The sequence below is a fragment of the Rhincodon typus genome, chromosome 9 (assembly GCF_021869965.1).
Source record: "Rhincodon typus isolate 14 chromosome 9, sRhiTyp1.1, whole genome shotgun sequence".
Classification (NCBI taxonomy): Eukaryota; Metazoa; Chordata; class Chondrichthyes; order Orectolobiformes; family Rhincodontidae; genus Rhincodon; species Rhincodon typus.
In genome coordinates, this window is record NC_063340.1 from 73,801,658 (window position 1) to 73,816,414 (window position 14,757).

General features: G+C 41.5%; 1 protein-coding gene across 1 annotated transcript in view; it reads right to left on the reverse strand.

Annotated features, from left to right (window-relative positions):
• ryr2a (ryanodine receptor 2a (cardiac)) overlaps nucleotides 1-14,757 on the reverse strand; it is a 450,194-nt gene that overhangs the window by 291,442 nt on the left and 143,995 nt on the right. Inside the window, exon 23 of the mRNA XM_048601350.1 lies at nucleotides 7,148-7,307. Within this exon, the coding sequence (XP_048457307.1) occupies nucleotides 7,148-7,307 (160 nt within the window). The remainder of the gene's footprint in view (nucleotides 1-7,147; nucleotides 7,308-14,757) is intronic.

The following is a 14,757-nucleotide window of genomic DNA, read 5'->3' on the forward strand; positions in this document are numbered from 1 at the left end:
ATCCAGCTCTACACCTTGTTATCTCATGAACTGCTCAGATTGCTGCTAGCATTCACTCAAGACATTTGAATTTGATGATGGTGTTGGCTGCAAAAGGAATGCTGGCTAGAATATAGGGAGAATTCACTGTTCTTCACGCAGGGCTAGCAATGAATCAGCACAAATAACTTGACTGTGTCCTCCCACAATGCTGTCAATCTCTGAAGTTCTCTGAATCATTTACATTACAAAGTTATCTGTGATGACACTGTTACCAATGGAGGCAGCCAGCCTCGAAGATAATTTAGATAAACAAAAGAAAAACACTGTGGCCTGCAGTTTACAACTGAGAGAGGATTCCTCCCATAGCAACAAAACACAGAAATCTCTCTGTGTTTCGCTCTTACCTTGAAAGTGAAGGCATGTTTGAAGAGAGTTTTTAAGATATTTTCAAAATTGGAGAAAGACTTAGTAAGTGAAACAAGGCAGGTTCAGGAAAAAAAGATTCATGGGCAATAGCTGACGGGTTGAATTTGTGAATGTACCACAGCAAGCAGGGACAGAGTTAATAGCTTGCAGGTGAAGAAACATTGGCTGCCATGACCAGACACTTTTTTCATCTTATATATCATGAAAAGTTGAAGCTGGATGAATCAGTGGATCAAGCATTTTCCTCTGGCTGACAAAATGTGGATTAAAAACTAAAGTAGAACAGTCACTAAAAGTAACGGAGGAGTTTGGGGTGGACCACAGAGCTCCCTTGTGGGATGGATCACTCCAACAGGGTCAGCAAGGCAGATTCAGGAAAGGATTCAGAAAGAACAATGAAGATGTTTGGTTGTCAATTTTCTTGGGGGCAGGTATCAGTAGAACTGGACAAGGACCGTGTTGGGAGTATATGGGCAAGAAGGTGGTGGACGGGATGGTTACTGGATATGTGATGCCTTGCGTACAAGATGGTTCAGCACTCAGGATTCAGCATTTTTGGAAGTTTAATTCATTTAAAGGAGGGTAGCACAAAAAGGGAACGCAAAATAAAATGATCATCAAGATGATGAAGGCTCCACCAACAATGAAGAGAGGCAGACCATGAACGGATGATGTTTCAGAGCTGGACAATTGTAAACCTGGCAATCAGCACAGAGCCAGAAATTTCAACTCAAGAGTCAGACTGTTCTCTGAGGTTGTCTGTCACAATTTGAAGGGTATAGATAAGGTTGATGGCAGGTGTCTTTTCCCTAGGGTTGGGGATTTCAAGACTAGGGGGCACACTTTTAAGGTGAGAGGAGCAAGATTTTAAAAAAAAGACGAGAGGCAATTTAGTAGTTGGTACATGGAATGAACTTCCAGATGAAACCATAGAATCCCTACAGTGTGGAAACAGGCCATTCAGCCCAACAAGTCCACACTGGCCCTCTAAACAGCATCCCACCCAGACTCACCCCGCTACCCTATCCTTGTAACCCTGCATTTCCCATACTAATCCACCTAGACTGCACATCCCTGGACACTATGGGCAATTTAGCATAGCCAATCTACCTAACCTGCACATCTTTGGACTGTGGGAAGAAACTGGAGCACCTGGAGGAAACCCATGCAGACATGGGGAGAATGTGCAAACTCCACATAGACAGTCGCCTGATGCTGGAATTGAACCCGGATCCCTGGCACTGTGAGGCAGTAGTACTAACCAATGAGCCACTGTGACGCCCCCAAAAATAAGCACAAATGGTGGACGTGGGTACAGTTACAATGTTTAAAATATATTTGGATGAACAAGAAAAGTTTGAAAGGAAATGGGCCAAGCGCAGGCAAGTGGGACTAGCTTAGTTTAAAATTATGGTCAGCATGGACTGGTTGGACCAAAGGGTCTGTTTTGTGCTGTACAACTCTATGACTAGATTCAACTTGAACAAGCTGTCTCATAAATTGATGGAATTGGTGACAGCCTCCCATAGGTAGTGGCAAGAGTAAAATGGGACAGTTTCCATTTTGCCCACATTAATCTAGTCACAAAGGCAGCTACTGCTAATACTCATTTTGCTCAACATAATAGAAAATGTCATAACATGCAAATGTAATCCCTCACAGTACAAGATAAATCTTTACTGCCCTTCAACTATTGTTGACATAGTGCAATAGGGGATGACTTATAATATGGTTTTTAATCAAATAGAGTGTATTTTTAATGGAGATTAGGCATATGAACTTGTAAGATACATTATTCTAATATTTCAAGTCCTTTAAACTATGATCTTGAAGGTATATTCTGAGCCCTAATGATTTCTTTGTGACAGATAAATTACTTACTTCATTGAAATACTGCACACTTTTCATGGACTTGAAAAGTCTTACTTTAACACAACAGTTTGCATTAATATGCATAATTAATCAAAGGATTTCTTGCATATTAATTTTTGTATCCACATCTGAGATTCAGCTCCATTTTCACTCCCAAGGACTGTATTTATCACTCATCCCATTTAAAAATGTCTACCATAAAAGGCAGATGTGGTAGAATTCACAAAGTACATTTATGATTCATGTGAACATGGTTTCTTCTAGGAAAAGGTCAATAGGTCCAACTGACAGTTCATTCTTTTTGAATGTCATAGCTATTTCCTCATCTTCTTACCATATTCCTCAATCACCTCTTTTGAGAAATGCACATGATTGACCTATTTATATCCTAACTTCTGTGGTAGCCTGCCTCTCCGTTTCCTTTAAGTATATAATGTGGCAGAGCAGAAAGAATGTTCTTATAATTGCACAATCCATGGTCAAAGCTGAGTAAACTGCTTCATGTCAGGAATCGCCAACTGATAGGAAGAGCAATGGGGTTTAGTGGATTTATCAGTTTCTCTCTACTGTTCAAATATCCAGATGATCTCAGGTGTTACCTGAAGAAGGTAACACCTGAAGAAGGACTGAGGCCCCGAAACCTGTTGGACTATAACCTGGTGTCATGTGATTTCTGACCTTGTCCACCCCAGTCCAACACCAGCATCTCCACATCGTGATTAAACAGGAACAAAGGACTTATTGGCTTGTCCTCTTGCAGGGCTTCCCAAACCTGGGCTAGTTCCTGAAATTTTGGGGTCATGAGCTCTAAAGTGCAATGGCCAACACGCTTCCCCCGTTCCTGTACGTCTTCTCTTCCAGCTCCCACTGTACGTCGGGGGCACGTGTGCAATATTGTCTAGGGAGCACCTCTCTGCAGCAGGAGCTGCCATAGACTCAAAGGGAAGAATGGTCTCCTTCTGTGCCCTTATTATGAAATTTCTCACCTTGTTCCTCCTGTCTCAGGAGAAAGGGCCTGAAAAGGTAACATTTTTCTCCTAGTTGGTTGGTTGAGGGGGTGACCGCTCAGTGAAGTCATGCCAGCTGCCCCTCAAGAGGCAGCTACAAGGTGATGAGGAATCCCAATAGATGAGAAAACAGAAAAACAAAGCCTTCTTCCTTCATCTCTCACCCCCAACTCACCTCTACATTTCCTCCATTCTATTATTATCATCAGGCCAAAATGTCAGACCAAACCAAGCAATTAGCAATTAGTTAAGCACAGTCTGAGGCTGAGGGTTAGAGAGATGTTAGGAAGCATTTCTACACACAAAGACTGGTAAAGTTTTGGAACTCTCTTCCACAAATGGCAGTTGATGCTGGATCAATTGTTCATTTTAAAGCTGAGATAGATAAATTTTTGTTAAGCAAAGGGATCAAGGGATAGGGACCTGAGGCAGACCAGTAAATCGCGGAACAAGCTTGAGGGGCTGAATAGCCTACTCACATTCCTACGACTCTATTTCACGGCCAAGAGATCAGACCTAAGCACTTCAGTTCTCCCACACCCAATTGTGAATGGTGATGGGCAACTAAACAACTTACTGGAGGAGGAGGCTCCATAAATATCCCAATCCTCAATGACGGGGCAGAATGCAGCATAGCAGTGCAAAAGATAAAGCTTAAACAATTACAACAACCTTCAACCAAACGTGACAAGTGTATAATCCACTTTAGCCTCCTACGGAGGTCCCAAGCTGTTCTGAGCATCGATGGTGAAGGGAGTGGATATGTATGGATGTGGTGCCAATCAAGTGAGCTGCTTTGTCACGGGTGATGTCAAGCTTTTTGAGTATTGTTGGAGCTGCATTCATTCAGGCAAGTGGGGAGCATTTCATCACACTCTTGATTGTGCCTTGTAGATGGACATGCTTTAGGAAGTCAAGAAGTGAGTCACTTGCAGCAGATTCCTAGCCTGCTGTGACCAGCTCTTGTAGCCACTGTATTTATAAAAATAGTCCGGCTCAGTTTCTGCTCAATGGTCACCCCAAAGATGTTGACTGTGGGGGATTCAGTAATGGTAACACCGTTTGACTGTCAAGGGGAGATCGTCAGATTCTCCCGTTAGAGATGGTCATTATCTGGCACTTGTGTAGTGTGAATGTTACTTGCCAATTGTAAGTGCAAACCTGGACGTAACCAGGTCTTGCTGCATTTGGACATGGACTGCTTCAGTATGTGAGGAGCTGCAAATGGTTTTGAACATTGTGCAATCATCAGCAAACATCCCCACTTCTTACCTTATAATGGGAGAAACATTACCATTGAAGAATTTGCAGAATGGCATTTATTGTTCCTACTTTCTCAAGGTATAATTTTCTTTTTTTATGTGATACTCAAGGAAATACTTTGTTTCGTCATTAGTAGCTCTCAACCTGTCACTGGGTCAAAATTATGGAAATCCCCCCCAGGGGCATTGTGGGTCAACTTACAGCAACTCTACTGCAGCAGTTCAAGAACGCACCTCACAACCACCTTCTCAAGGGCAACTACGGATGGGCAATAAATGCTGGCCAGCCAGCGACTACCATGTCCCCCAAATTAATTTTTAAAAAACTTGGGGCTGTGATCTTGAGGGAGAAGATCAGAACTACCCAAGAGGAGAACTGTCAACATTCAGTATCTGATGGTCACTGCTGGTGATCCCAGCTCCTGCTTCATCCTGTATGGTGCACTGTGTTTATCCATTAAACCAGTGGGAAAATTGAAACTTTAACATCGAAGAAAAGAAAAACATTGTACTTATAAAGCAAGGAGGTTCACTTATATAAATGCTGCGAATTCTATCAGTCAGATGTTATTGCACTGAATCGGCTACTCACATCACATATACTAGGACCTAATCATTGTGAAAATTTATTGCTTTCCTGAACCAATTATGAAAGACTAACTGCCACATAATTCTCTGCATGAACCTCTTCTTGGCAAGAGAGAAGTTTTTTTTAGTACTCCTTTGACAGTTGTGAAATACTACAGAAGGCCAATACCTCGAAAACATCTTCCAGAAGGAAAAATTATGACTGACAAACAATGTAAATTCTCTGCATTCGAAACAAAACGTGCAAAATATATGGTGCTAAATTGCCAAAGAATAATCAATGCAAAGGCCATTCAGCCCATTAACCCAGTTCCACCATTTAAAAATGATTACGATGTGCCTCAAATCAAATTCCCCACCTCTGATCCACATTTCTTGAATGACTGACATATTAAGGAACAATAACAGAAACTGCTGGAAAAATCTCAGCAGGTTCAGCAGCTCTGTGGAGAGAAATCAGAGTTAACATTTTGGGTCCAGTTTCAGGACCCTTCCTTCGACATATTAAGGAAGTTGGGGCTGAGGGAGAGGGTGGAAGGTGAGTGCAGAGAGGTGGGAAATTTGTAACGGAATCCAAATGCAACAGGTTACTGCTCAGTAACAGATCTAGCAGATCTAATCTAAATTCCAGTCTATTTCACTTGCCTCCAGAAATGCGTCCATGTAAGTTCCTGAAAGCTATGGCCATCTTTCCCTCGTTCTGTCCATACAGAGGATTGTTGATAGCAGGCTTTAGTTACATGGCAGGATTAATAATGGCTCAAATTGAGCCAGGAAGACAGATTATCTTGCTCACAGTCAAGATGGGGACCTCTGATGCACAATTTCCACTCTTTGACTCAGGACTTGGAGCACATTGACTGGCAGAACAAGAATTTGGGGGCTTATCTGTTAAACAATGTGGCAAACACCAACTCAATTTTGAAGTACACCTCTGGCTCCAACATGATTCCAACAAAACTTTCCATCAACAACAGAGTTATGTGTGTTTTTGGGGCTGAAAGCACACTGAGGTTTGTATTTAGTCAGAGTGGTGGGGGCAACTCCACCATGGTTGTTTTTTTGGGTCCTCCTGGCAACAAATCAGTTGCTGTTAGGGCTCCTAACTTTATAAAGGTTGGAAACCTGGCTCTGACGATGCCGTCCAGCTGCTGTTCAGTCTTAGCAGCACCACTGGGAGTGGGTGGACACTGCTAGGACTGCACCCAGCTGAAAGGACACAGTGATGAACACCATCCTCATAACAGGTGAGTCGAGTAGGGACTTGCAGGCCAAAGGAAAAGGCAATGTTGGTACAGGCAGGGGTGTATTGCTGATGGGGTCAATGCCTTATCGGGGGACCTTCCATCCTCACAATGTCCCAGTGAGCAGGGTGCTCCACTTCCACTCACTGTCTGCAGGGAGGCCACAAGGGTTCACTGGATGGTCACTCCATGAGGCGCCTGTAAGAGGCCCTTAATTGGTCATTTAAGTGGTATGCTTCCTCCAAATTGATAGGAAGGTGATTGGCACACACCTGCCATCCCTCACCATTTTATGAGTCCTCTTCACCCAGCCAGCTCCCAGGCCACCCCCAGACAGCTGGAACCATCCAGTCCTCAATGGCTCAAACACCCGTGCCACTCTCATACAAGCTGCTATTAGCTGTTGCTAGCCTCAGTCATTAAGAAGGTGATGGTGCCTGGAGAATGGTCACTGTGTTAGACATTCAAGTAAATCCAGCTGCTGTAGACCAGACCCACCCATTTCCAGTCCGCCCACCTGCTGAGACATTGCTGCAGCAGAAAATGCAGTGTTCAAGATAAATGTGTTGCAAATGCTCCAGCTCTGCAGCCTGATAGAAGGATAAACATGCTACAGCCTCTTGCTCAGCTAGCACTGGGCTCATTAAAAATGCAAAAGGCTTTTGAAACTTTCATAGCTTCCATTCTGTCTAATCAGCAGCAAGTCCCGCAGTGCAATAACTTAGGATGTGACATCCACTGCAAACACAGACAGGACACAACTTACCTGCTGAATGCCGTACGTCCAGCCTTGTCTGATGCGATCTCTGGCCCAGACATTGTGAGCATTCTCCGCCAGTTTGTCCACCATTGCCTCCTGGGTTGAGGTTAATTTGATGTGGCTCAGGTCCATCGGAGCTGGCTTGTAGCCACTTGGCAGCTGGTAGCTGTGACAGAAAACACAGCATTTCTCATTATTCATTTGTCGTTTTGTTAAGATCTTAAACAGTGTGAAATTCAGAGCATCAACAACATAAATCAATAGTAGTTTTGCAATACGTGCATGAAATCCTGACAGTTATTGTGGTTTTCAGACTACCCTGCCAATTATGTCTAGTCTACAATGTTAAACTTACACCTCAAAAATTCCTCCCCCAACCCATCTTATAACATTGTATTTCCTAACATCAAAACAAAAGACAGCATGAAGTGAACCTTTTTGTCTGACGTACCCATCTTCATCGCAGGTATGACTCAGGCAGTTTGTGGCTCCATAATTAATAAAGAAGCCAAAAGTATATAAAAACTGAAAGAACTTTGGATGCTGTAAGTCAGAAACAAAAATGAAATTTCCGGAAAAGCTCTGCAGGTCCAGTAGTATCTGTGGAGAGAAATCAGAGTTAACGTTTCGGGTCGAGTGACCCTTCCTCAGATGTGGGGAAGCTGCCAAAGGACTGGGACAGGCTAGGAGTTCTGAGGAAGGGTCACTTGACCCAAAATGTTAACCAAAGGCATGTATTCTGGGGAAAAAGAAACAATAAAAGAATGAATTACAGCTGTAGAACTAAGATCAGGAATGTACAGCTCTGTCATAAGACGTAACTGATTTGTTTTCCAACAAGTTATGATTTCCCTATTACAATGATATAATTAAAAACTGCGGATGCTGGAGATCTGAAACAAAAAAACAGAAATTGCCAGAGAAACTCAGCAGGTTGGCAGCATCTTTTGGGCTTTAAACTAAACAGTAGGGGGTGGGTTCAGTTGCATGGAAAATTATGGAAAAAGTTAAAGGAGAGAGGGCTCAGCAGAGGTTATCAAACTTTCCAGAGCAAGTAATAAGACACAGAATATGGAAAGGGTCAGGAATCAAAATTTAGGTGCAGCAAATAAGCGGGCAACTATGAAATGAGGTCAATCAACGCAGGACTGAGAGCACTGTACCTAAATGCACACAGAATATAAAACAAGGTAAATGAGCTTGTAGTGTAAATTGAAGTTGGTAAGAATTATACCATGGGATCACAGAGACATGGTTGCAAGGGGATCGGGGCTGGGAAACTAAATCTCCAAAGATTCACAACCTATCAAAAGGAAAGGCAGACGGATAGAGGAGGTAGGTTGCCTTGTTAGTAAGAAATTAAATTAAATTGGTAGAAGAAGTGATATAGATTCAGGAAGTGTAGAATCTGTGTGGATAGATTTGAGGAATCACAAAGGAAAAAAGACCCTCGTGGGAGGTACGTACGTTCTCCTGGCAGCAGTCAGGATGTGGGAAAGAAAATAAATCAAGAAATAGAAAAGTTATGTAAGAAAGGCACTATCACAATAATCTTAGGGGACTTCAATATGCAGGTGGACTGGAAAAATGAGGTTGGTAGGGGATCTCAAGAAAAGGAATTTGTGTAATGTTTACAAGATGGCTTTTTTGGCGGAGGCTGTGGTAGTACCCACGAGGGACCAGGCAATTCTGGATTTAGTGATGTGTAATGAGACAGACTTGATTAGGGAGCTTAAGGTGAAGGAATCCCTAAGAGCCAACAACCATAATATGATAGAATTTATCCTGCAGTTTGAGAGGGAGGAGATGGAATCAGATGTAATGGTAAAACTATTGAGTCAGGCTGAGTCAGCACAGTTTCATCAAGCGGAGTTCATGCCTGACAAAACAATTAGAATGCTTTGAGGAGGTAATGAGCAATTCAGACAAAGGAGAGTCAGTGGATGTGGTTATCTGGATTTCCAGAAGGCCTTTGACGAGGTGCCGCACTGGAGGCTGCTAAATAAGACAAGAATCCATGGTGTTAGGGGCAAGGTACTGACAGAGATATAGGATTGCCTGACCGGCAGAAAATGGGGAGTAGGGATAATGGGATCTTTGTCAAGATGGCAGTAGGTGACTAGTGGAGCTCCTCACAGCCCTGTGTTGGAGCCAGAACTATTCGCATTAAACATTAATGATCTGGTGCAGGCATTGTTGCTAATTTTGCAGATTTCACTAAGATAGGTGAAAAGGCAGGTAGTGTTCAGGAAATGGGGAGGTTGCAAAAGGACTTGGTCAGGCGAGGTGAGCAGGCAAAGAAGCAGCAGATGGAATTCCATGTGGGAAAGTGTGAGGTTATGCACTTTGGTAGTAAGAATAGAGGCACAGATTATTTTCTAAATGAGGAAAGGCTTCAGAAATCTGAAGCACAAAGAAACTTGGGAGTCCTGGTTCAGGATTCTCTAAAGGTTGACATGCAGGTTCAGTTGGCAGTTAGGAAGGCAAATGTAATGTTAGCATTCATTTCAAGAGGGCTAGAATACAAGAGCAGAGATGTACTGCTGAGGGTATATTAGGATCTGGTCAGACCGCATTCGGAATATACAGTTTTCGGCCCCATTTCAAAGGAAGGATGTGCTAGCGTTGCAGGGGGTACAGTGGAGGTTTACAAGAATAATCCTGGGGATGAATGGTTTGTCATATGAGGAGTGGTTAAGGACTCTGGATCTGTTGATGGGAGTTTTGAAGGACAAGGAGGGATCTGATTGAAATTTACAGAATACTAAGAGGTCTGTATACAATGGATATGGAGAAGATATTTCCAATAGTAGGAGAGACTAGGACCCAAGGGAACAGCCTCAGAATGAATGGACAATCCTACGGAACTGAGATGAGAAGGAATTTCTTCAGTCAGAGGGTAGTTAATCTGTGGAACTTATTGCCACAGAAGGCTATGAAGCCAAGTCATTGAGCATATTTACCATAGAAATGGATAGGGTTCCTGATTGGTAAGGAGATCAAGGGTTATGGGGAGAAGGCAGGAGAATGGGGTTGAGAAAAATATCAGCTATGATCGAAAGGTGGGGCAGACCTGACAGACCGAATGGCCTATTTGCTTCTGTATCTTATCTGCGGACAGAAAGCAGAGTTCACATTTTGAATCCAGTGACTTTTTATTGGAACTGATGATTTTCTCCGCACAGATGCTGCCAGACCTGTTGAGTTTTGCCAGCAATTTTTGTTCTTGTTCCTTATTACAAGGAACTGCTTTGTAAAACAACCATTACTGTCTCTGAGTTCTACTTTACAACTTTGGGCAAAAGCCATAAAGTATGTGTGACACATTTCAGTGTTAACACCGCTTTGTCTCTCCAAAACTGATCCATTTGCTGTTTATTTCCAATGACCTCATATTTTCTTTCAGATTTATGACATTCATATTTACAAACGGATAAAATTGAGAAGTAGGGGGAAAATAACTTAGAATCTTCTTCAAATCCCTACAGTGTGGAAACAGGCCCTTTGACCCAACAAGTCCACACCGACCCTCAGAGCATCACACTCAGACCGCTCTCCCTATAACACACCTAATCTACACATCCCTGAACATAGTTGCTCAAGCCAATCTTACATTCATGATGACCAATGTATGATGACTAAGTTGTTCACCTATTATTTACCATTTATAGCAGCTTCTTCATGATACAATATAGTTTTATTTACATTGCTGCGTAATCTTACAAGTGTGAACTCACTATGTCGTTAATTGAATGGAGAGATGCTGAAAGAGTGTTTGTGGTAGTCTTAGTGTCATGACGATGGATCCTAACCCAGATCACCTTTAATTCCAATAAGCGTCTTTTAAAAGAGGACTGATACAGCCAAATTGACTGTGGATAGAAATTCAGGAGAAGTCTTGAGAGAGAGAAAGCCTGGAATGTTGCACATAATGAGGTGTCAGGAAGCTTCAAAGGCACGGAAGTAAAAGGCAGAAAATATACGACAAACTGAATTTTAACCTCCTGCATTTTATCTCAGACTATGAACATGATGGCAGAAAAGGTATCACTCTTGCCAAGTGACATCTTTTAAGTCTTTCCCTTTCAAAATTACACACGAAGATGTTAAAAACCGGTTCAACCCTGGTCTGAGTGTCCTGATCGAAGGTGTTGTGTGTGCCAGTTGGTTCGGCACTCTTCTGTACTGGCTGGGTTCAAGTGCTCGTATGGCTATAAAGGTCACAACTGAAGATCCAGCCACTCATCACCCCTGAGCGGCAGGTTAAGAACTCTCTCACTCTGAGTGCTAGATGCCAGCTAACCTTCAAGCCATTCAAAAGGAAACAAGTCAAAAAAATTTCAAGCAACCTGCAAAGCTAAGCATCTTGAAATCATCTGCTCAAGTATTAATGTTTCATTATATATGCTTTACAAATAACTCACAAAAACTGATCTATATACCTTGTAACTTTCATCTTTTTTTCTGACTCATTCTGCACCCACCTTGTTCCAAGCTTTCATACATTTAAACACCGATTGTGTTGTTTCACATTTTACATTGTTCTAATGAAGATTGTTCCAGTGTTGGAGTCTTCCTTAAGTATAGTTCCTCATTAGAATGCTTCTCATTCATCACTTCTGATTCCTAATTGGTATGTATGTGTGTTGCATTAATTTTTCTTGCATGTAGTAACTGGGAAAACTCACTCTATTATTAACTCAAGGAGGTCTGGTTAAATTGGTTCCTTTCAAAGCATAAATGCATTGTGGTCTAGGAGAAAGGGAACAAACCATTTGTAAATTAACCTTGTTTCAATGAACCAAGGGGACAGGTGAATAAAGAAGTGGAGCCAGTTCATCCCTCCTCACCTGGGGGCTTAACAAATTGGTATATTCCATCTGGAACCATAATAACTTGGATAACTTCATTCGGGTTGAGTCACGGCAAATTTGGGAATACTTGGTTGCGATTTGACAAAACAAAAGAATTGAAGAGAGTGCATTGGGTTCAAAGTGACAATTGTTTGAAAGATCTGCAAAAGGCTTTCTTGTCTTTACACTATTACATTACAGGGTTGTCAATGCTAGCACATTTTTTTCAGAATCAGGGGTAGTTACTTTTAAGGACATAAAAGCTCTGACCTTCAAACACTTAAAATATTTAGCAAGACGCCTAGGATTAGAATACCACCCAAAAGTTAAAAAACTCAAAATGTTAAAAGGGGTGATCAATGGTTTACAGGTGGAAATTGAGAATGATGAAATGGATAGAGCAACAGGAGAAATGTTAAAATTGGAGGAACAGGAATTAGAATTTTGATAAAACAAGTAGGAAACACGACAGAGAAAGAGAAAAAAGAGAGAGGGGATAAAGCGAAAGAGGAGAGACAGAGTACAGTTGGAAGCAGACCTTGCAACAAGGAGAGAAGAGAAAGAATTTCAGGAAAAAGAGCAAGAAAACGAATTCTTTCAGTTTTTACAAGCTCTCACCAACTTGTCTTGATATATGTGTCAAATTCTATTTGCTAATATGTTTATTAAGTACCTTCGGATGTCTTACTATGTTAAATATGCTAAACTGAGCAGGTCATTCACGTTCTTATCTGTATGTAGTAAATAATTGACTGACGTTTCCTAAGTCTCCAATCAGCTCTTCATACAGTTAACAGCTATGGGCATCAGAAACTGGATGTTTCCACTGGAAGCAAGAGGAAATAAAGGATAGTGCTCAGCAAACAGTTAAAAGCATTCAATCACACTTGAATGAGGGAGGTATGTATAATGAGCCTTATTGAACTGTCTTAAGTAGCCAGTGCCCTTAATGCATCGTAAGTGATATCTTTGTAATTGACTGTTTAAGATGTTTAGTGCACTGCCTAGAACAAAGCTTAATGTTATCAGTGGACGGGACAGTCGAAGAAATACTAACACAACATGTGAGTTAGGTGCAACCTTAGAAAAGGTTTAAGTGGCCGATGTCCTTGAAGAGCGAGCATCCGGTGTTTGCTGGTATGCTTCCAGCCTTCCGAGACTGGCGGACACCACAGGAGCTGAAATGCATTATCACATCCAAAGTTCTATTTTAACTTCAAGTGAATAAGTCTGATTTCATTTGAGTTTTATTTTAGTGTCTCTTATGGTTGTTTGAACTAATTTTGTTTATTTTGTTCATTTAAAATAGTAGAAACTGTTTGACAGGGCTTGAACAGAAAAGGCACAAAACAATAATAAATTTACTATTCCCATTCAACCAACTACTGATTAAACATGAGCTTATCAGCTGCTGCTTTGATTTACTTGTAATGTTACAGGCAGAAAAACAGGAACCAGATTTGAGGGAGACGGTGTCAAAGTGATAACATCTATTGCACTAGTAATCGAGAGCCCCAGGCTAATGCTCTGGGGAAATGGGTTCAAATTGCATTAATGGCAGTTGGCAGAATTTAAATTCAATTATTAATCTGGAATTTAAGGCCTGTCTCAGTAATGATGATCATAAAGTAATTATCTATTGCCATAAAAATCCATCTGGTTCACTAATGATCTTCAGGCAAGATATTCTGCCATTCTTAGCTGGTCAAACCAAAATGTTGGTTCTCAACAGACTTTTGAAATGGCCTAGTAAGCCATTCAGTTCAAGGACAATTAGGGATGGGCAATAAACACTGACCTTATCAGTGATGCCATAATCCACAGTAGAGTAAATAAAACAAAAAGTAAAAGAGCGACAAGTGAATTATCATCAGCTCCATGCTAAAATACCCCAATGAGATGGTCATTCGATCAATCTGTACTTTGTGTCCCCTGTCACTACTCATCAGTGATTTGGCCATCTCACACAGGTCATCAGCATGATTTTCAATTGTAAAAAGCACAGGCAAAATGTCACTTCCATTAATCATCATTTGTTGCAACTTATTGAAAAACAATTCCAATGGCAAAAAGCTATCTTAAAACCCAGCACACCAGAAATGTCTTAGAAAATGAAAGTCACTTTTTGACAACTCTTGTAGATGAATGCAATTAGTATTGAATGATTGCAATAATGACAGATCTACAGCAAGTGCATATGATTTCCTGCAAATACGAGTTGTGAATTATTAAATTGTAACCTTTAGAAGAATGAGAGAAGGTACGACATCTAAGAAAGCTCAAATCCTGAAGCAGTGCACAATTCTTACAATTCGGCATTTGATGGTTTTGCCCTTTAAGGAGTTCTTTTCCCCTTAGCCATTTTAAAAGAAATTCAGTCCGAGTGTGATTGTTTTCATTTGCTGCTCAGTCATAAAGAGGGGAGAGAGAAACAAATTTCATGGGGATCTGTTTAAGGCTTGCTGACATTGACAACAGAAGGCGACTTGGTAGACTACGGTTCCCCACAAATTGAGCAGCAAATTAACTCACAGACTCATAGATGTTTACAGCACAGAAGGAGGCCATTCAGTCCATTATGTATACACCAATCAAAAAAGATCTGACTACACTAATCCCATTTTGCATCTTTTGCCCCATAGCCCTGGAAGCTATGGAACACAAGTGAATATCCAAGTACAGCTGAGATAACAAGGTGGAGAGCTGGATGAACACAGCAGGCCAAGCAGCATCAGAGGAGCAGGAAAGCTGACATTTCGGGTC